Source organism: Lagopus muta, chromosome 14, assembly GCF_023343835.1.
Source record: "Lagopus muta isolate bLagMut1 chromosome 14, bLagMut1 primary, whole genome shotgun sequence".
Classification (NCBI taxonomy): Eukaryota; Metazoa; Chordata; class Aves; order Galliformes; family Phasianidae; genus Lagopus; species Lagopus muta.
The window spans coordinates 8,456,356-8,479,042 of NC_064446.1; the positions used below are offsets into that span (position 1 = coordinate 8,456,356).

A 22,687-nucleotide genomic window follows, 5' to 3' on the forward strand; every position below is an offset into this window, starting at 1 on the left:
AAAGGCAGATGTAATAATCTTTCCCCACGTGCTTTACAATTCCTAACATTCCTACTTAGACCCATAAAGGAGGCCAGCTCTACGTCTTTTTGTTCTCAATGAAGCGCTCAGCATTTTGCACTCAGCTTATCTCATACATCTGAGATTTTAATTAATGACACAAGTGCCTTCCCAAAAGCTGGCTGGTCTTCCAGTATGAGGAATACATGTGAAAATTAATGGTAGAAATGGAGTTGTCCATGTGTTGCTCTCATTGTGATGCCTGTGAGCTTTATGAACAGAGACTGTAATTTAATTCTAAAAAATACATTTGCAAAAGCCATCTTTTAGTAGGTAAATTACTTTGAGCTTCAGTTCTGCTTTCTGCTGTTTTGTGTATAGGAACATTAAGCTGCTGTATGCGGCAGAATGCGCAGGGAACCCAGAGCTCAGTTTGTCACCAAGTTTTACTTTTTGTACTGCTTTCACTTTTCAATGCTCTGACTTACTGCTAGTTGTTCCAAAGAGCACCTGTACATCTGCAGCACACATACTCTAATTCCCCAAGCCCGCAGCAAGATTGCTGCTGGAGTGATACAGGATCATAGAACGGTTTGAGTTGGAAGGGACCCTTAAAGGCTATCTGGTCCAATTCCCTGCTACAAACAGGGACACCACAGCTCCATCAGTGCTCAGAGCCCCTCCAGTCTGACCTCAGGTGCCTGCAGGGATGGAGCACCTCTGGGCAACCTGTGCTGTGCCTGGCTGCCATTATCATAAAGAACTTCTTCCTTATCTCCAACTGAAATCTCCCTTCTTTTAATTCAAAACCATTTTCTCCTGTCCTGTCACAACAGATTAAAGCATCTGTCCCCTTCTTACAGCCCCCCTCTAGACACTGAAATACGTTTACATACAGATCTGTAAGCCCTTTATGCATGAAGCACACAACTTTTCCTCTCAGAGGTCTGAAGGCCGAGTGCCGACTGACCAAGAGGCAGTGATTTTGCTTAGTTTTGTTTCTAATTCAAACTGACAGGCTGTTAGCACAGAGGTGTTTGTACTATTAGCAGGATATGGATTTATCTGAGCGCGTGTGTACCTTCTTTTCGTACGCAAACATAAAGAACGCAGGGGGAAAATAAATCAACAAATGCAAAGGGAAAGCCCCAAGACCGCCAAGCCGGGAAAACCAAATAAACCGGGCCGCCCGCTGCCCGCACTCCGCTCCCGGGCCCGGGCCCGCCCGCGTCGCAGCGGAGCGGAGCGGAGCCGCACACATCACGAGACCCGGCCGTCCCGCGGCCACCCGCGGCCTACGGCCAGGCCAGGCGGAGCGCCGATCCCGCCCGGGCGCGCGGCCGGGGCGGACCGCGGGCGGAGCCGCGCGCAGGGAGCAGGCCGCGCCCCGGGGGCGGCGTTCCGGAGCGAGGAGGCGGCTCCGCAGCCATCGCGCCTGCCCGGCCGGCCGCGGAGCTCGGCTGCAGGGGGAGGGGGGTGGGGGGGCGGCTCGGCGGCGGGTCTGCGGGCCGGGCGGGCCCCATGGGCGGGTGTGTGGGCTCCCACCACGACTCCTCGGGCAGCCTCAACGAGAACTCGGACGGCACCGGAGGTGAGCGCCGGGCCGCAGGGCGGGCGGACGGGCGGGTTGCCCCCGGCTCGGCGCGGGGACCCCCGGCGGGCGGGCGCTGCGGGCCGGGGCCTGCCGAGGGGCCGGGGCCGAGCGGGGGGACCGCGCCGCTCCGCGCCCGCCTTCCCCGCGCCGCGCCCGGCCGCGGGGCTGCCGCCCGGGCCGCAACTTTCCCGGAGCGATGTGCGGGCGTGCTCCGAGCCCTCGGCCCCCGGAGGGTCTCCCCCCTTTCGCCGGGAAGGGGCCGGAGCCGGGGGGCCGACGGGCGCGTGTGCGCCCCGCGGTGCTCCGCGGTCGGATCCCGGCTGGGGGCTCTGCTGCTCTCCCCGCCCGCAGCGCTCCTGCAGCGCACGGCGGCGGGGCAGCGGCCTTCCCGGGGCTCCGGAACTTTGTTTTCTTTGGGTTCGGCTCCTTGTGGTGCATGGAAAACAGTTCTTCAGATAACTCAGGTCCTGGCGCTGCCGTGGGTTGGGCTCTTTTCTCTCGCTTTTTATTTTTTTTCTCTCTTTATTCTCTCCGAGAAAGATGGATGCTTTCTTCTAGCCTGGCTCACCCTTGCTAACAGTCAGCTTCCAATGACTTCAGAAGCTGGAGCGGTGTGCTCTCGCTGTGTGGAAGCGTGTGCACCTCCTTTGTGCAAACACTGCTGCGGTGTGAGTGCCTCAGCCCTTGTGCTTCCCTCCACCTAAACGTCTGACTGATTGCCTTTTCAATCTGAGCTTTGTGGACCCCTGATGTTCTCCAGTAGAGCTGTATGTGCTGTGCGGTCGTTTAAAGTCAGCCTACCAGCACTACAGTTGGTGTATCGGTCGTCCTTGCACGTACAGGGGCCACGGATTCCAGGCTGAAAACTGCTGACCTAGATCTGCATCTTCCCCCTTGCCTTGCAGAGTGTTATTTATTGGTTTGGTTTCACTTCAGGCAGCCCAGCTGGTTGGTGTTCTGTCACATCAGTGACTTTACCATCATTCCATAATATATATACAAAAAATGCAGTGTGTACAGTTACATCTGAAGCGGCCACCTGCTGATTAATGCCAGGTACATAGTTTACAGAAATACCAGGAAGTCCAGCCGTGTGGGATTTAATCACATCATTTTCATTAAAGGAAATTGCATAGCTTTGTCTAGTACAAGTCTCCCTTGCTCTTTGCATCTATTTTTTAAAAAAGTTATTCTTAAAAGCTGTGTCCAGTGCTAAGGAAATTTATCAGCCAGTAAGAAATGGAAAACTGCGTCAGGGACATGGAAGTCAAGGAAAAAGAACAGCGGAAATCTTCACGTCCTCTAAAATCTTGACAAAAAAAAAAAGCCATCAGAAAGCTATGTTGGCAGTTTTTTGAGGCAGGTGTTATGAGGTAAGATTGTGTCACAGCAATAGCTGTGGTTTAATTTCCTTACTCTTATCTTGCCTCTGATGTCCAATGAATGAGATAGGGGAAAAATAATTATTATCAGCATTTGGCAGATGTTGTAAAATAGTAATGCTGCTTTCTTACGTGCTTGGTAGCAGTGCAGAGGTACGTGATTTCCATCCAAGTTGTGTAAAGATTGCTGTCCCAAGAAGACTTAGTTGGAGCACGTTCCTGCAAACACCATACATGGCATGACACGCTGCAGCCTTTGGGTTAATAACCCACTGTGCTTGGTGCATCAGAACTGCAGCTGGATTCCTCAAGATTGTGAGGTGCAGAATGCATGTCAGCTGGCTCGTGTTGATTCATGCTCTGAGGATAATGTTCCTTAAGGTTGTCTTGCTGAAGTGAGAAGTGATGTAATTTCGGTTGAATTATGTGCTTCTTAGGACTGTCTTAAACAATGAGCTGCAGTGTGCGATAGGCTGTTCTGTAAGGCTGCGTATCTGTTCTGCTTCTCCAAAACAAAAGAGGGGAGGTGGGGATATAGGTTAAGAAGCAAGAACTTCAGTACCTCTTCTGTTACGTTTAACTCCCAAGGCACTGAAGGCCTGCCTTTGCTAATCCTTAGGGTTACGAATTCTGAAAGTGTGCACATGCTGAGAATGAAATCTGACTTGATCTCTGGAGGAACCTTTTGTCTTAAGGCATCAGAAAACAAACCAGCTGAAGTCCCAAGTGAGTGTCATTTTTGAGCCCTTCCTGGACAGAACAGCAGCCTGCTCATCCTGATAACAGGGCTTACTTCCTCCAACTGCTGTTTTGTGACCAACTCAAGTGTAATCACTTTCAAATTGCTGTCAATCAGCAGGGCTGCCTCATTTTATAAATCTTAGGAAGATGTTTTAGAATAGAAACGTTCCAGTTCCAGCCAGAATGTTGCTGCTGATAGACTTACTTTGGAGGAGGTTTGTTTTTTTTCCTCAGAACAGGAAAGTTTCTTAAAGAATGGCAAGCAGTCATGAGATTGATTAGATAGTAACAGCAGTGCTTGATGTTGCATAAAAGCGGGAGCCGGATCTCAAGTCTAATTCATACCAGCCTCAATCTATTACGGTGCAGTGAAGAGCTGATGAAATCCTGCTAGATGATATCACTGGAATTAAAATCAGAATTTGTCACATCCCTGTATTGTCCTCCGAGCTTTTGTCAGTCACCGGCACTTCCAGTTATTTCCCTGCTGCTCAGCAAAGCTGACAGTGCCCTGACTGTGTGCGGTTCCTTTCTCTTTTCCTATTGGAAAGGTCAGAGAGATGCTTGCATTTATCCAGAGAACTATTTAATGTACTTAGGTGTGTCTCTGAGCGTAAGAACAAGCTAATCAAATATACCAGCTCGCATATGTGTGTACAGCTTACTGTGTGATCTGTTCCCATTGACCAAAGCAGGAGGAGTCTGTCACTTAGCAAGAATTAAACAGATGCTGCTCTGCCCATCCTGCCGGAGATGAAATGGTTTTTTCGGCTTGATACCACCTGTTTCATTATCACTGCTCTTTTTAGTGGGTTTTCATTTTGATAGAATAGTTTTGTTGTATTTAGAAAAAAAAAAAAATCCTGTTTAAAGCTTGGGGCATTATAGTCCAGCAGAGCTGCGTGGTGGTGTGAACGTCCTGGATGATGAGGTGGATTTATTGGAGACTCTTTAAAGCAGATAAAAAGAACAATGGGAGATGATTGTACACACAGATGTTTTTTCCCATTGCTTTAGCTCAGCTGTCTCCTGTCAGACATTCCAAGCTTTCAGGAGCCAAGCAACAAATCTCCTCTTGCTGTGCCTTGTCAAAGGTGACGGAATTTCTGCCGAACGGGGAAATCGGGGGAGAAATAGCTGCTCTCTGGCTGCATGCAGCTTGTGTGATGACCTCAGATATCTGTTCAGAAAAGCTTTGAAGCATTGGGTTTGCAGTTAACTGCTGGAGAGCTCTACGTTGTGTTTCCAAGCATGGTCTAACAGCTTATCAAGTTAAGTTTGGTTTGGCATGAAGCAGAAAATTTGCATTCCCATGTGCAAGTCCTCTTCGGACGGTTCTTATTTCTTTTCCTTTTCTTGGAGAGGAGGATGGGAAAGGTTGTGAAAGAAAAACGAATCCATTCATTTTCTTCTGGTAAACTCTCACGTCTGTTACTAGCTGCAAATTACTTTGTCTTACTTCCCAAAGTTCAAAGAGAGTTATCTGTGGAGAGTAACACAGGGCAAGAAATGTGATGTCCTGACGTGCTGGCATGACAAGTCATTACAGATTAAGTCTCTCTGCTGTGGCTGTCTGATTGCTGCTGTGCTCTCCTTGTGGACTGCCTGTTGGAGCTCTTATCGCCTTCTTTGTTAGGTAAGACGATGATTCTGTTTGAAATTTGTCTTCTTTACTGCTGCCCCTATCACCCAGCAGTGATAATGGCAGAAAGTGGAAATAGGGCTGCACATCTGACTGCCGCACCAGAATGTGTGAAAAGTATCAATTATTTCTGCAGTATTTGGTACAGTGCTGATGCTTCGTTAAGTTCTAGCAAGCCACATGCCAGGCTTGACCTCTGCTTTCACTGGCTGGACAACGGTTTCTGAAATATCTTCAGCTGAGTGGCATCGTGCTGTATATCACATGTCTGATCTGGAGTTACAATAACTGCTTTCATGGTGCTTCTATGGAAGGCTGACCAAGGGAATTTGCATATTAAGTAGTCAGATTTGTTGCTCACAATTGCACTAATACAGTAGGCCCATGCACAGCTAGCACAGGGCTTTTAAACAAGGATCTTATGACTGAGCAGTTAATAGCATTTGGTGCATACCCCGTATGTCAGCATACAAAGAATCTCCCAGATTGCATTTTGCAGTGGTTTAGCAGTTGATTGCAAGCCATGGATAGTGTGTGCCAGTTCATAGCACCTTCCTGGGATTGTGGTGTTGTGTGAAACAGGTTGTTTGGGACTTCAGGTTGTTCCTGCTGTTTTATAGTGCAGCCCTAAGATAAGGTGCTGTTTTGCAACTGTAATGCTAAATTCGGAACAAGCATTGGGCGTCACATCCTACTGTGTTTTTTTGTTTCAAAATGGAATAAGAAGGCTTAGTATGGTTCTCACTGTAAGTCTCTTGTGATTTCCACAACAGTACATGTGGTTTTAATCAGGGCATTTTAATAAAAGCCATTAATGAATGACTTGGTTTTCTAATGGCTGGGCACCCTCAGCCTGCTTGGGTTCAGTGGGATGTGCAGTTTGGCACAGCCAGCACCTGAGGATCACTTTGATACCATTTGTAACCTCGTAGACTTTGTTTTTCAGGTGTTAACAAATAGCTCTTAGAAAATGAAATAAGGTATTATTTTTACTGCTAATAAGGGCTGACTAATGCAGCTGTTCTGTTTCCTTTTTGGCATTGTTCCTTTGTGTAATTGTTTGTTTGGTTTCTAGATGAAGCAGTTTGTTTTAATTTCTCTGCTTGGGATTTCGGTGTTGAAATCGCTGAATATTAAATATAATAAATTGAACATTCTTTGTGCTTTGGAGATTTTTGATAAATGAAAACATGTTATTCATTGCCTGTTTGAATAAACTCTAAAAAATAACATCAGTAATCCCCTCTTATTGCAGCGGGATAAAATGATAGCTATTATTTTTCATATGAATGTTGAACAATGCAATTTATGAGTCACGAGTTATAATACAATTGAAGCCAGAAATAAAGATCTGCCTTGCAGTTAGGTCCTAGCCATTCCTGCAGGTCCTTTTGCAAGTACCAGGAAGGATGAAGGAAGCCACAGGTGCTCCGATTGCCCAGCTTTTAAAAATAGACTAATTCTGATTCTGGAGAACTTTGGGCCAGATGTTGATGTTCCAGCAATCAATGCAGCTATTCCTTTGTTTAGGTATCACAGTCCTTTGCTTGGAGGGTGTGAAATAAGAAGCACTTTTGCTCTGTCCTGAAGTCAAATACTTATATGTCACTTAGGGTTTTTAGGCAGTTGTTACCTGCTAGTAACCAGTAGCAGCTTCTCCTTCACTTAAAATTCAGGCTCCACTGAAGCAAGTTCTTACGCTTTATTTTCTTTTTCCTCTTAGACTTCTGTAGATTTGCTTTTTCTTAATGTTATACATACATAATCTTGTAAAATATATGTAAGTTTGCAAATTTTGCTTGTGCATGCTATAGCAATTTCTTGGCCTTCTGGGCAGGTAGGTACTGACCTGGTACCTCATGATCCTCCCAGTTCTTTCCCATCACATTGCTGTGACTTTGAGCTTGGCTGCTGTGGTGTGGCCATCCTCTGCTGCAGGTACCAACATGTATGCTGCTGTGCTTTGTGGCTTTCCAAAGAAGTGCTCTGGAGGAAAACGCAGTGGGTTGTTTCCATTTGTGCTGGGGATAGTCCATGAGAGTCTAACTGAAAAGTACAGCTGGGTGTGCAGCAGGAAGCTTTGCTTTTTCAGTGTCAGTAGCATCCCTGCTCCTGGAAGGGAAGGACGAGAGCCTTTCCAGCTGGGAGTCCTGCAGATGGAAAGAAGACCATGTGGTATCAGTTGGGTGCATGTCTGGCAAGTGTCAGCCTAAAGGCAGGAGCCACTGGTTTGCTTTCATTTGCAGGTGCTTAGGGTGTAGTTCATGGACGTTTGTTTTTTCTTCTTCCAGCTGGAAGCCCTATTGGTCTTAAAGGCACATTATGAAAATAAGCCTTTCTACATGTTCCTGTATCTAGTTTTAAAAGCTATTCCATTTAGACAGTTCTCATCATGTTATTCATAGTATGAACGCAGTGAGCAGGATGAGCTTGATGACTCCCCAGTTTGGGGTGCTGGAAGGTGGCTGACCTTGGGTGGGTGCCGGGCAATGCGAGCAGCGTGTGTGCACACGTTGGGCTCTCAGTCCTCTCTGTGCTCTGTTTACTGACAACACATGGTCTCTATTTACTCACAGTGATGCTAAGCCTTGGGTGTTTGCGTTGCCCTGCAGCAGCAGTGCCACGGCCCCTGTTGCCCTCCATTGGGGACCAGTATAAGGACTGGAATGGTCATTGTATGGTATGGGAACAAGGCAGGGCTTGGAGATCTGGCTTCAGAGAACTGGCCCTTTCTGTGAAGCATGCAGAGCAGAAGGAAAAATAAAAAAGGTAAAGTCAGTAACCTGGTTTCTGGCTGTTGGAGAACAGCTTTACTTGCACCTTGGGGTTTCCAGTTACAACTTAATCTGCTGCGTATATGTTGTCTGGCTGAAACCTAAGATTTGAAGGAACACAAATGTTCCACTGCTTGAGATGCAAAAGAAGCAAAGGTTTGTTTGTTGACTTTAAAGAAAAACAGTTTTTCCCTCACAGTGTGATTGCATTTCTGGTGTGAGAAGTGCAGAATTGAATTCAGTGCTTCATACTGGTTTATCAGAGATGGGCAGAAGCAGTACAAGTGACACATCCAAAAGCTACCAGCTTGTGTTACTCGTACAGTTAACTTGCTTGTACAGTTAATGGAAAACACCTCTAACATCGCGTGTAACTGGATATTTTACTGTCTTGACCTGCTTGCAGTAAAGTATGCGGGGATGTCTGATGTGGTTTAAGGTTCAGCCAGATCCTGAATTTTGCATTTCTGCCTTTGCTGACCCTGGGCTGATCTCCCAGATGTCACCTGGCAGCAGCTCTCTCTCCTTGCAGGCTTGGGTTAGGGCTGTGCGAGTGAGCGATGGCCAAAGGCAGAGCAGTGCAAACCGTGTAAGTGGATTTTAATCTGTTTCCTACCTTTTGAAGTGAACTAAAAGCTCTGTTCTAAATGCTGAGTGGTGCTGGTATCTCTTAGGCTACCTTAAATATTTGAAATGACATAAGCAGCCTGTCATCCCGAGGCTCTACAGTATTGAGAGAAGCAGAGCAACTGCAGACTGTGCAGGTGAGAAGTGCAGAAGCACCTAATACATGCTGTTAATGAATTTGCATCCATTTGACCCATTGGAAGCTAATGTGCAGCATTTGAAAACTATGTGAAGTACAAATACAGGTGGAGTTGGTGGAGGCTGTGCTTGCTTATTAGACTACTTTTTCAGCTCCCCCATTCTTCTTTTTCCTCATGTCCTTTTCCCTTCCCACGTACTCAATGAATGTGATTTAAAAGGAAAAGCTCAAAGCATTGCTTGGAAGCCATTTGTGGGAGGAGATGGGAACAGTTTAAAAGGGAAGAATCATTTCTTCAGGAGAAACTCAGATGTGTGCTTATGTGTGCATACATGTATACGTGCATATAGACATCCTTGTGCTGAAACGAGGTAGAAAGGAGAGGGGCTGGGAGTTTCTGCGTGAGCTATCACGTGATTTTCCCACATTCTCAAACTTGAAAGAAAAGGCCCTTTACAAATGGCAGTCAGGAGTACTTCAGTGGTTTTAAATGAGAACAGGTGCTGCCATGGAGAAAAAGATTACAGGCTAAAGCGTTTGGAAATGTACGGTGTAATGCTGTACAATGCATATTTCATTTGCTGAACCGCTTTCGGTCATCTTTGAGAAGTCTTGGAAGACGGGGAAGGTGCCTGAAGACTGGAAGATAGCCAACGTCACCCCGGTCTTCAAAAAAGGCAAGAAGGAAGACCCAGGCAATTATAGGCCAGTCAGCCTCACCTCTGTCCTTGGAAAGGTGATGGAACAGCTTGTACTGGATGTCATCTCCAGACAACTGGAAGAAGAGGAGGTTATCAGGAGTAGTCAGCACGGGTTCACAAGGGGGAGGTCGTGCTTGACCAACCTGGTAGCCTTCTATGATGTTGTCTCTGGCTGGGTGGATGGGGGGAGAGCAGTGGATGTAGTCTACCTTGATTTCAGCAAGGCATTTGATACTGTTCCCCATGACGTCCTTATAACAAAGCTGAGGAAGTGTGGGATAGATGAGTGGACAGTGAGGTGGGTTGAGAACTGGCTGACTGGCAGAGCGCAGAGGGTCGTTGTTGGTGGTGCAGAGTCCGGTTGGAGGCCTATAACTAGCGGTGTTCCTCAGGGGTCTGTGCTGGGTCCAGTCTTGTTCAACATCTTCATCAATGACCTTGATGAGGGGATAATGGCCACCCTCAGCAAGTTTGCCGATGATACGAAGTTGGGAGGATTGGCTGACACGCCTGAGGGCTGTGCTGCCATTCAGCAAGACCTGGATAGGCTGGAGAGCTGGGCAGAAAGAAACCGGATGAGGTTTAACAAAAGCAAGTGTAGAGTCTTGCATCTGGGGAGGAATAATTGCATGCACCAGTACAGGTTGGGGGATGACCTGCTGGAGGGGAGCTCTGCGGAAAGGGACCTGGGTGTCCTGGTGGACGACAGGTTGGCCATGAGCCAGCAGTGTGCCCTTGTGGCCAAAAAGGCCAATGGCATCCTGGGGTGCATTAAAAAGAGCGTGGCCAGCAGGTCAAAGGAGGTGATCCTCCCCCTCTACTCTGCCCTGGTAAGACCTCATCTGGAGCACTGCGTCCAGTTCTGGGCTCCCCAGTACAAAAAAGACAGGGATCTCTTGGAAAGAGTCCAGCGGAGGGCCACAAAGATGGTGAAGGGCCTGGAGCATCTCTGCTATGAGGAAAGGCTGAGTGAACTGGGTCTGTTCAGCCTTGAGAAAAGAAGACTGAGAGGGGACCTGATCCAGGTCTATAAATATCTAAGGTGTGGGGGGCAGAATGGCGAGGCCGGACTCTTTTCAGTGGTGAATGGAGACAGGACAAGGGGAAATGGCCAGAAACTGGAGCATAGGAAGTTCCGCACAAATGTGCGCAAGAACTTCTTTAGGTGAGGGTGACGGAGCACTGGAACAGGCTGCCCAGGGAGGTGGTGGAGTCTCCTTCTCTGGAGATGTTCAAGACCTGCCTGGATGCCGACCTGTGCGACCTGCTGTAGGGAACCTGCTTTGGCAGGGGGGTTGGACTCGATGATCTCTGGAGGTCCCTTCCAACCCCTACAATTCTGTGATTCTGTGATTTCATTTCACATTTTGTAGAGACTGTTTACTCTTAGTATATGTTCCATCTCCCATTACTGACATTTTTTTCTATAACTAAAATATTGCTCATAATTATTAACATTTTCAATTTGTAATCTCAAGTAAATGTCACAACTGTAAATAATTTGTGTAGTGCAGAGAACCTGTAATGTAGGAAGGCATTTTTCACCTTTTTCTCATTAGAGATGCGTGTTCTTTGAGAATACTCATAGGGTCTGAAATTGCATCAGAAGCAGAGCACAATAGTTCGGGGCTGGAAGCTTGCTACCTTTGTATTTCTAAAATTCAGTTGTGGAACTCAATTTCTGCTCTCACGCTGTGATCAAGGGCACTCCAGATTCATGAGAAGGATCTCTCGTGGCATTTACTTTGTCGCTTTATTTTTCTGCCATAGAACTATCATCTCCTGTGATTTCTTGTCTGTAGGGATAAATACAGTCTTTTTGTAAAAGAGTACCTACAGAACAGTGGATAGCACCTGCAGCTGGCAAATGCCATTTCCTCCTGCCAATTTTTGTTTGGCAACGTGCTGCTTTTGAGCAACTGAGCCTAGTGTGGACCATTGGTAACTGCAGAGTAATGCCTATCTGGCGAAAAGGTAAATAGTTGAAGAAAAATGGCTAATTCACATGCTTACAGTAGACTTATAGAATGGCTTGGGTTGGAAGGGACCTCAAAGATGGCCTGGTCCCATGCCCCGCCATGGGCTGGCTGCCCCCCTCCAGCTCAGGCTGCCCCGGGCCCATCCATGGCCTGGGCCACCTCCAGAGATGGGACAACTGCAACACAGAATGAATTGTGAGATGAAGGCAAAGGAAAATAAGCTGTTTGGAAATGGGAATGGCAATGAGGAAAATGGTTTGGAAATGATAAACATTGTGTGGAGGTTAGACTAACAATTTCACTAACACTTGCTGGATGCACTCTCGAGGAAGCTATGTTTGGTGGCAGCAATGGTTAAACATGGGTTGAGACGAAGCTTCGCGCTCCAGTCCTTCACACCTCTCTCTCACTGTCCTGCTGCTGCTTTTAGTGCTGTTGTGTTTGGGACGTGAGCAGAACGCCCTGCTGCTGAGGGCCAGCAAGCTGTGCTTTGCATTGCATGTGTTGTGCTCTGAGTGCCCACCACAGGTGGGGAACTGTGGTCCCAGCTGGGGGCTGGCGCATCCAGGGCTGGGGAAGGGGAAAGCTGTCAAATCACCCTTCAAACTTTTTTTAAGGAGTGGGAACTGATTTGAGTTACGTGTTGATGACTTGGCTCAATAAAACGCATAAATTTTTTTTTTTTTTTTTTTTTTTTTTTTTTTTACTATATGCTTATAGATTACAGTAAAAGAACATGGCTTGCTATTCACTAAGGGCTTATGTTCTGTGAAGTGTTCATCAATACTGGCTGTTGCTCTTAGACAAGTTAAAATAATCACTTGAGATAAGTTCTCTTATTTGCTCATTTGTACATCAGTTTTTCACATCTGTGTATCTCCATTGTATCCCTGTCCAAATCTAAATCTAGTTCTGGTGCCAAAACAGCTTGAGTTCCAACAGAAAACCACATGTGTATTGAAATTTCATTGCTCAATTGAAGTCACATGCTTTGAATCAGTCACGTATTGTATAGCCTCATGCTGATGGTACTTAAGACAGTGATGGAACATTGCATTAACACGACTGAAACAAACACATTCATTGTACATATCCAAGGCATTCCAGCCGCTGTATTGATATTACGGCACAGAAATAGCTCCAGAAGTATTACAGACTCAGTTTCTGGCCTCAGCAAAATGCCTTCAGAAAGGAACAAGAGGGAATTCAGAATTTTGGTCTCCCCTCTGAGAGAAGCAAGGAGCAGCACTGTCAGAGCAGGCAAGCAGGGATGTTGTGGTTCAGCATCTCAAAGGAGCACTGAAACGAGGGGCCTTGGGCCGTAGGGAACCCACCAGTTCTCCAACTGCAACTCACAGGAGAGGCTCTGAAAGTCTTGGTTTTTCTCTCAATGTGAGAAGAACAATACAGAAAAGAGTTTATTTTTCTGTAAACCTTTCAAAACAGCTTAACTATGTTGAGATTCTTTACAATTTATTTGAATGGCATGATGGCACGAACCCTTTGAAAACATACCTGGTGCTCCTACGCTGTGATGAGGTGCCGATGGCCTAGGCAGCTCCAGAGAGGTCATTACAGAGTTAATGCCATGTCTCCAAACAGGTTTCCAAAAGCTTTTGTACAAAAGCTTATTTCTTCTGGGGAAAAAACCTTACAAAATACTCCAAATACCCTTTGAGTTAATTTGCAGTGAGCAGGAATACTGCAGTGTTTCGTGACTTGCTGCGACCTTGTGGAGCTGTCTCGGATTCTGTTCTGCTGCTGATTTCTTTGGGGAAGCTGTGCTGGATCACACTGTGTGAGTAAAGACACAGAGTCCGTGTTGGACGAGCTAATGAACACGGGGTAGATTGAACCAACGGAACAGAACCGGCCCCAGAGGGTTCATACTCAGATGGCCCTGAACAGTCTTCTTAGAGGCAACTTCTGCATTTTCTGTTTGCATGTACCGGTTTTTGGTCAAGTCGGTCTGACTAAAAGTGGTTTTCTTTGATTCCTTTTCCTCCCATCTTGCTTCTGTTGTCACCTGACTTATTTACCATTAGTCAGTGCTCTGAGCGACCTTGTGTGAAGTGCTAACTTCTGCAGCGGTTGGCTATGTGGGCCTTCCCTCACTGAAGTCTGGAGAGATGTCAGCAGAGGTAAAGCTCAAGTTCTGCGTTTGTCTTCCTGGGATGTTTCATACCCTTTCTCGTAGGCTTACTAGTCTGTTGTGCCTAATTCTTCCAAATAACATACTTTCTGGGAGCTGGTTTTAAATTCAGAAGGAGGAGAAGTCATAGCTTGTGGTTAAATGGCCAACAGAGCTTTTTATGCAACCTGAAAAGGCAAATACTTCACTGATGTTTGGAGAGTCAATGCCCAGCACTGGGGAAGGCAAAGCAACCTTATTTTAAGTAGGAATAATTTATATTCCCTGTTTAACTTTAAAATAGCGAGTGCAGCTTAGTTTTGCCATTGGGGAATTCCAAGCATATCTGACATAAGTCAGTTAAGTGTGGATTATTTACCAGACAGCTGAGGAGTAGAGGTCTGGTGGTGTGTTAATTTGTGAACCCAAAGGGAAGCTGGCCCTTAAGCCTGCCGGGTCCTGCTGCTCAGTGCTGGAGTAGCAGTGGCACATGGGAGGGCTCTGTCACTGCCCGAATCCAGACCCCAGGGCTGTTGTTCTCTTCCTGTTGTTTGTACTTAGGGAAACAAGCATGCTGTAGAACTGTGGAAGAAGCAGTGGTGTTTTACCATCTTGAGGTGGAAACGTATTACCGAGAGCCAGTAATTAACATGAAGCTCTGCTTTGGTTAGGAAAACACGATGGGTACTTGGGGCGGTTCAGTTCCTGCAGGCACCTCGCCTTGTTAACGTATTTTGGCAGCCTTTGTGCAGAGGGATGCTGTGAGAGCTGCTGTCTGATGAGCAAACCCATTAATAGTTTTTGTTTATTTGCTTTTATAGAAGTAATGATGTTTCAGCTTGAACCAAGGTTGTACGAAGTCCAAGATGACAGTGCTGGCAGAGGTGTCTGTGTTTTCTGATTCAGTGCTGTGTCAAACAGAATATTCCCTGTAAGAAATGCTACCAACCAACTTAATCTTCTCTTAAACTCTTTTTCCAGGGTTGCCTACTCAAATATGCTGTCGCTATCTGATTGCTCTTCCTGCCAAATTTCCCAGCTGAATTCATCTCCCATTGATAAAGCGTGCTTCTAGTGGCTCAGTACAGCCACCCTTCATTCTTTCTCATGTTGTATTTTGTTGTTATTTAAAAAATGAGACAATAAAGGATTTTCTCCAGCGGGCGGTGCTCTTCCATACAGGTCAGATTTAGGTATTGCCTTATCTCTTCTGTTGTTTTGTTTTGATGCGTTCCAATGCAGATTTGCTTGTTCATTCTGAAGGATAATAAATAAAGAACATGGTTTCTTGGAAAACAGCTATTTTCTAAGAAGAGTACTGACTGTTATGTATGAAAGTCAATTTTATTGCTGAATAGTGAGCCCACATGAACAGGCTGTTTTCGATTAGGAGAGCAAATGCTGTTTTTATTCTACAAAATGTGTCTTAGGATGATTCAGTAAATGGTTCTGGGCAGTGAATATTCTGCATTGCTTTTGAGGACTGCTGGCAGGCTTAAGAGAGCCCTGCCTTGAGAATGCGATTAAAGATAGTTATGCCTGACACAATCTAAATTTCGTATTATTTTCACTGTTTTTATAACTCTCTATTGAATGATGTGTTAGAGGGCAGTAGGGAATGTGTGATGTTAGCAAGGCGTGCTCATTACAGCTGCTTAGAAAACTTAATCCTAGCAAATATCTGCTATCTAGGCATACCTTGAGCTGTATGAGCCAGAAATTGGCCTTTTTTGTTTGTTTTTTTTAACTCAGTGCCTACCAAATGAATCAGAAGGCACAGGCTATTCTGTGACAGCTGAGAGGAAAACGCCGTGATCAGGGGAAGGGAATTGCAGCTCAGTTGTAAAAATAGAAGTCTGTTCAGAATGCAGGAAATCAGGTTCAGGTTTAGTGTGAAAAGAATATGAAAAGAATAAGAAATTCTTTCTGGTGGTTTCTCCACCCGTGTCAAAGTAGCTTGTACTCACCATGGACATACCCAGCAAGGATTACTCTTCCCACACCAAGGGAATCTTTTGTTTCTTGCTGCTTTTCTGGTTGTCTTAATGGCCTCTGTTGCTAATAGTGCCTAAATATTGCTGGAAAGGGGAGGGTCCTGGATGCTGGCCATAGTTCTCTGAACCAGAGATACAGCCTAAGAAGTAAAGAGAAACTACTGTTGGAAAAACCCCCTTGCCTGGGGGCTGGCTGTGATAACAGTGCTGGATTGATGGCTTCCAATCCCGGCCGTACGTTTTTAGTTCTTAGTTTTGATACAGGCTTTTAAAAGCAAGAAAACTCAAATGGTTTCTTTGTGTGTTTGTTCTATTCACTGGGGGATGTGAATGGCTTTCTTTCATGTTTACAATGACATTGCTGGTGTCAGGGAGGCAGCAGTGGGGTCCCTGCTCGGCCAGGCCCTGGGTGCAGGGTGCCCTGATTGCCGCTTTGCAGAAGCAGCGTTCTGTGTGCATAGTTTGCTCATTAGAGCATAGCAATTAGCAAACTGGGTGAATTAAAAGTGTTCTTGCAGCCAGTCGTTCTGCGAGTTCTTCCCTTAGCCTCTGTAAGCAGCATTTTGCTCAAGGCTTTCAGTATTGCCTTCACCTAAACAAAAGAGTTGTACCTGTGCAGTGAATGTATGGAACTTTGCAGGAGGTGGCTTGTTTTCAAATGGCCCGAATAAGAAGCTCTTTTCACCAATGTTCTCATACTCATTATCTGCCAAAATTTCTTATCCTTATTTTTAGCTTAAGTGTATTTTCTCATCAAGAAAGGGAAAAGGTTGGAGGCGTCTGTCTGATGATGCCTTGCCCTCAGGGCCGAAGCCTTCACCTACAAGAAGGTGTACTTGGGAAGTAGGAAATCTTTGTCAGAGTTTTATATGCCCAATACTGACAAATAGACACGAATTTTGCAGCATGGTCTTTTGAAATTGCTTGGGCATTATTGGTATGTAGAGCATAAAATAGCATAGATACTCTTTGTGCAATTCTAGAGAAGTCCTGCTTTAGATAACAAAATCTCCTATGAGTTGTTCTGAAGCTTTACCTGTTAAATAGCCTTTCAGAATGTCTCGATATCCGACCAGTCTGTAAGTTCTATCAGTGTTAATCTGATGAGCAGTGAAAAGTAACTAAACCAGTAGAACATGTTCAACTTGGCCTCTGCTAAAATAGAAAAAATACCAAGCAAACCACCCCAAGCCCTTGAGCAGAGTTTGTTTCACGTTAACATCATATGCTATTAGTTTTGCCATCCTTCATTATACACATTGTGCACAAAAGAGAGGGGTTTCTCTGCATTTACCACCAAAAGAAGGCTTGCTCAAAGGTAGCTGTGCTAACTAATGGTGAATTATTGTTATTATTAAACTCTAGCTACTTCTGAATTATGTGGCAAAGCAGTATGGAAAGTAAACCTTCATTGTTATTAGAGAAGAATAATTGGCTGAAAGATGACCCCAAACCCTCCCATTCTGGGTAACATTTTCTCTCCTTTACTTTTAAGGTAGTAATTGAAAATCATTTTTACCATAAAAACTCAATTCCTGGCATGTTTTAACCTTTCTTCCATGATCCACCTTTCCACATGGAAACCAAAGCCAGGAGGATGGCTGGCACCATGTCACTGTACTGGAGCCTGATGGCACGAGAGGGAACTGCATGCCCCAGTCACAAGCTGGGACACATGGACAGGTGCTGGTGTTAGTGGAAATCATCCAGCTTTGCTTATACTTGAGAGAAAGCGGTCCTGATCCTGTTTTCGTGCTGTTAGGAGATGCTGGTCTGGAGCCATGTTGAACTGCTGTGCTGGAGGCCACGGCAGCACCTGCTTGGAGCCTTCTTTTGCAGGCTGACCAGCCTCAGCCCCAGCCTGTCCTCACGAGGGCTGCTGTGTGTGCAGCAGCTGGGCCAAAGCAGAACAGCTACTGGGCATGAGGTGAAACTATTAAAACATCTCTTAAATGGGAAGCACATCGAAAGCATCTAAAAATTGATAAAGAAATAATTTGTGAGGGAGTGTGAAGCAGTAATTTCATCGTGGAAAAACTGCCTTGTAAAATAGAGCTTAGTGAAGCAGCAAGTGTAAGAAACAGAGCTTATTGATTAAATCCTTCAATGTTTGCTTATTGTGTCTTACCCGTTCCTTACACTGAGCAATTGCCTTTTGGCTTTCCAAATGGTGGAACATAAAGCAGAACTGTAAAATTAAATCATTAAGATAATGTATGTTTGGTATGTGTGTCAGGTGAAATTCCTATTTTCAGTTCATACTGATCTCTTAATTAACTGACAAGCTTAAGTAGCTGAGATGCAGTAGCAGTGCATTTAGTTAATTGGCTAATGTGAAATTCTATCCCTGCCAATAGCTGTCACTGGAATAAATTCAAGGTACGGTGTTAGGCCTTGTTACCAAGCTAATTTAATCATTGATCTTTGTAAAAAACAATTGACAACTGTGGGCTTTTTGTTCTTTCCCCTCTGGAGCTGGTGACATCTGAGCACACCTGGCACTGTGCTTCCCTTCCCAGCTGTGCTGGAAAAGGGGGAAGCCTTCAGAAGTAGCAGCATCACAGTGCGTGCAGCTAGATGTGGTTCTGCTGGCAAGGGCTTGCTGGCTGGATGTCAGCAAGATTGCACCTAATCAGGGTGGACCCAGCTGCATTGTTTAAAAAAGTTAACAACTTAATAATATTCTTATAACTCTAGCAGGATGAAAGATAACGCTGTCTTTGATATGTTATCTTTTTCTTACATAAGTCCTTCCAACATCAGCAAAATTGTGGTGCACTAACTAGAGAGCAGATAGGCAGCAGATGACTCTGTCACTTGGTGGATGCGGGGAACTCGTGTCACCTCTGTGCTGCCCTGCTGCACGCAGGGGCTCAGCGATGGCACCGCTCCATGGACGCAGCCTCTGGGAAGCTGGGCTGTGCTCTGAGCTGAGCCTGGTGCTGCCTTTGTCTCACTTGAAGCTCATACAGATCAGCTGTTAGCTTGCAGGGAAACGCTTGCAGCACTTCGGCTGAAAGTTTTTTGGTGTTTGCTGTCCCATGCAGCTGGCCACGGGAACCTCACTGTACGGTTTTATCAGGCGGCTGAAGTTCCTCTGCTAGCAGAACAAGAGGGAAGCTACAGCAGAACCTTGGTACGTTAATAGTGAAGTTGCCAAATTGCATTCTTCCTCATAATGGGAGACAGAATGCCCTGGGTTTTTAGGTAATTCCTGCAGAAGCTTCCTGCTGCATTCCCGCTGTGGTTTCCAGCTTTGCTGTGCAGCATGCTGTGAGTGTTTTGTTTTGCACTTGAGAAGCTGTGTTGCTGCCAGGATCTCAGCTGTGACCAAGTCTCAACTTGAACCACATTGTACAGCCTGTCTCAAACAGAATCTTAGAATATCCTGAGTTGGAAGGGGCCCTTAAGGATCACTGAGTCCCGCTGATGCCTTTCTTAATGGTGGTTGCCATAGGTATCCAACAGGATGGCCAGGTTGTGCGCTGTCATGATGCACAGTGAAGGTCTCAGTGCTTGCATGCAGTGATTTGCAAACACACAAATCTTTATCCTGCTCTGCATCAAGCTGAAAACAAAATGTTCCTATCTGCCAGACATAGAAATAGTTTAGATGCTAGTTTAAAGAGCACTGAAAGATAGTTGTATTGATAAGGACAGTCCCTTGAAGCTCATCTACCGCAGAAGGGCTGAAGCTGTGCAGTCAGTGTCTCTGCACTGTGTTTGCCTGCTGCAGAGCAGGATCTGTGTCTCTGAGATGCCTCTGGGGTGCAGTCATGGCAGGGCCATCTGGCCATCGCCCTGCCTGACAGATCTGGCTCCATGTGCCATCACCCCTTGGCAAAGGTGCTAAGGATTGGAGGTGGCAATTGCTCCCACGGACATTTCCTCTTTCTAAAGATATACAGTATTAGAACTTTGAGGTGAAAATTTTTTGCTTGTGCTTCCAGCAAGGAGCCGGTGGACAGGCAGGGCTCAAGAGTAACCATGATGTCCTTTGAAGCTTTTGCAAGCAGATAATAATGCCATAGAACTAACACTAGGAAATAGTGCTGAATTTCAGTGACAGACCAGTGTGAAAAAGTTCCCTTTGAAAAATTGTTTGAGAAGTTGAGGCAGATAACAATAGAGAACCTCGCAGTGGCTTTTCTTGCATTATTGCTCTACCCTGGAGCACTTACTCAGAGCATTTGTAAATGTCAGGGTTCGGTGTCCTATTCTCACAGCCTTGGAAGCACAAAAACCATCCTCATAAAATGTGAATGAACAGACCAGAGGCTGACTCTCACCTCTCGCCAGCTGGCTCTCCGCTGGGAGCTGCACCTCACAGACAAAACACAGGTAGGTTCCTGAGTTCTGTGAACAGCACCTCTGTTATCACAGTGCAGAGCAGGTGCCAGGGCTGCTGGGTGGCTGGACAGAGCCTGTGTGTGTTTTGGGATGGGCAGGGATGCTTGGGTCTGGTATACTGTCAGTGTGCACATCTCGCAGCTTTGAAGCTTTGACTTCTTTTTGCAGTAGTTAGTTTCCTTGGAATGTGAGAGGTGATGAGATGAGCTGCTGGAAATCCACGCACTCTTGATTTCTTCTGCAGTTCCTGTTGAAAATGATGTGAGCACTGGAAAATATAGCGTAATAGCTGCTAGTTAGAGTCAGCTCTCTTCTTTGTCTAGCACATTTGTACGCCTTCATCCTTCCATGTGTTTTATCTCGTGCTGTGAAGCCTCTGCAAGGATCTAGTGCCATGTGTCTGCGGAGTGCCTTCTGTATGACTTGTCCAAAGCTGCCTGTCGTTACCAGCATAACTTACATTTTGCACCATGAAGTTGTTTCTGTACAATGAATTGGTTTTAGAGGAAGATCTTGGGTAAAAGTTGAAGAGAAACTTTGAGAAACAGGGAAGGTGTGTTCCCTGTTCCTGCTTCGAGTGATGCTCTGTGACACCCACAGTCTGGCACCAGTAGGCAGTAGCCACTGGGATGGTACAGGGATGGCACCTTCATCCCCAGTGGGCTGCGTACACTGCTTAGCACCAGCACACTGCAGTCATGGAGGAGCACAGACTTGGCTTTGAGCGATCAGTTCCCTGGCCTCAATTGCTCCTTCCCTTGTGCCACCTGTTTCTTTCCTTCTTTCTTCTGTAACATTCTGTTTTATGACACATCTGTTCAAATACAGAACTTGAATTCCTATCAGGTGATACAGTTTTACTTCTGGTGTTCATTCCTCCCTGCTTCACCATCTCCCTTTGTGAAAAACTTAGTTTCACAAACGCTTAGTTTCAAGCATTACCAGGTGGGTAGGTATACATACATATACAGAATCTGGAAAGTTTGTGACTTTCCCAGTCCTCAGCATCCCCAGAAACATTACCCTGCTCTAAATACTCTCATGACTGTCCTAATAGACGTTTCTTTCAGTTTTCTTATGAAATCTCAATGTTCCTTCTTTTACTTGTTACAAAAACTTGGTTATTCGGTGACACCTTACATTTGTAAGGCAGAAAACTTTTTATTACTGCCCAGGGACACTTCCTTTCCAAGATACTGTTCTTGCCTTGCAAAAATGTAGCCTCCAAAAGAAAAAATAATGTGGAAAGCAGTAAACATCAGATTCTGCTATTTTCCCATTGATGTGTAAGCCTGCATTGCTTAATGCAGTTTAGATTGTATAAGCCTGTGTGACTTAATGTAATTCAGATTGTCTTCATCTTAGATGCAGTGCATTTCTCCCTACGCTCTCCCCAGTTTCTCTGTTCTTCTGCACCTATCCTTTGTAGTAACTTTTCCTCCAGATGTGATTGTCATTCAGTCTGGAAGGATTACACCAGAGACGGGCACAAAGACAGGTACTAGATAGTGACACCAAATTACAAGATGCCTTATGAAGAAATTGGAGCAAAATAGATTTAAAATGAGAGTCATTTAATGATAGAGTGCTACTCACTGATTTTGGGGAGGGAAGCCCTTGGGACTATTACTAAAAGAAACTTTATCGGTAGCAATTTATTACTTTGCATTTCATTTGTCTTAGAAAAGTATTTTGTTAGCAACCGATCCTGAACTGCAAAGCAATTTTTCAAACATTATGTTTGATTAGTTCAAATTGGCTGATAGTTAGTTAACTTCTCATGGCTGTCTTCAAATAATTACCCTTTGCTTCCCCAGTTGCTCATCCCCGGGAGGATATCACTTCCACTGTTTTAGCTGTGCATACCTATGGTTTAAGTGCACTGCGCAGGAGCTGCATGCCGTGATCCTTGCTGCCTTGCACAGAGCTTGGTCCGTGCTGTCTCCTCAATGATTACTGCTTCTGTCCTCCTCCCCCCCCCAAGCCTGGTAGTCATCAGACCTCGCCTTTTCACTGAGAACAGCTTTGGAAAATCTGCCTTTTTCTTTTCTATTCAAATACTCTCCATTTTGTTAATTTTCTGCCCTGCTTTCAGCACTTCTGTTAAATGTTCCTGCTCTTTTCCCCACACTTCATTCAAAATCTTTCATCTCTTAACACTTAAGCAGTTGTCTCCATCTCTTACATATTTAAAAAAAAAAAAAAGCCACATTCTCCCAGTGCTGTTGTCATTTCAACATTTTTATGTTCTCTGCTAATGCTTGCCCATATCTGTTCTTAACTTGTGTTCTCCAGGCTGAGGAATCCTCCATGCCCGTCTTGCTCTTGCTGTACATCTGCAGAAGTGAAAGCTGCAAAGGGCTTTTGTTCTTTCAGCTCCTGATAAACACGTGGAGATTAGCAGCTTTGGGCTTCAACCCCAAAGCAGAGTCTGACCAGACCACAGGTCTCCTGCTAAGAATCGTGCTGCCAGGCTCTCCACACCATGTGGGCTATGTGTCCATAGAGACATTTCTGATGCATGCTTTGGCCAAATTTGGATGTGTTTTCTTGCAAGAGCAGCAGAATTCTGATGCTGCAAGCAACAGTTTCAAAAGGAAAGGAAGAAATTCACAGTGGAGCACTTGCATGGA

At 45.5% G+C, this 22,687-nt stretch overlaps 1 protein-coding gene across 1 annotated transcript in view; it reads left to right on the forward strand.

Annotated features, from left to right (window-relative positions):
* Positions 1-1,457: 1,457 nt before the first annotated feature.
* The window catches only part of UBTD2 (ubiquitin domain containing 2), a 47,398-nt gene continuing 26,168 nt past the window's right edge, over positions 1,458-22,687 (forward strand). The window contains exon 1 of the mRNA XM_048961123.1: positions 1,458-1,591. Within this exon, the coding sequence (XP_048817080.1) occupies positions 1,522-1,591 (70 nt within the window). The 5' untranslated portion in view covers positions 1,458-1,521. The remainder of the gene's footprint in view (positions 1,592-22,687) is intronic.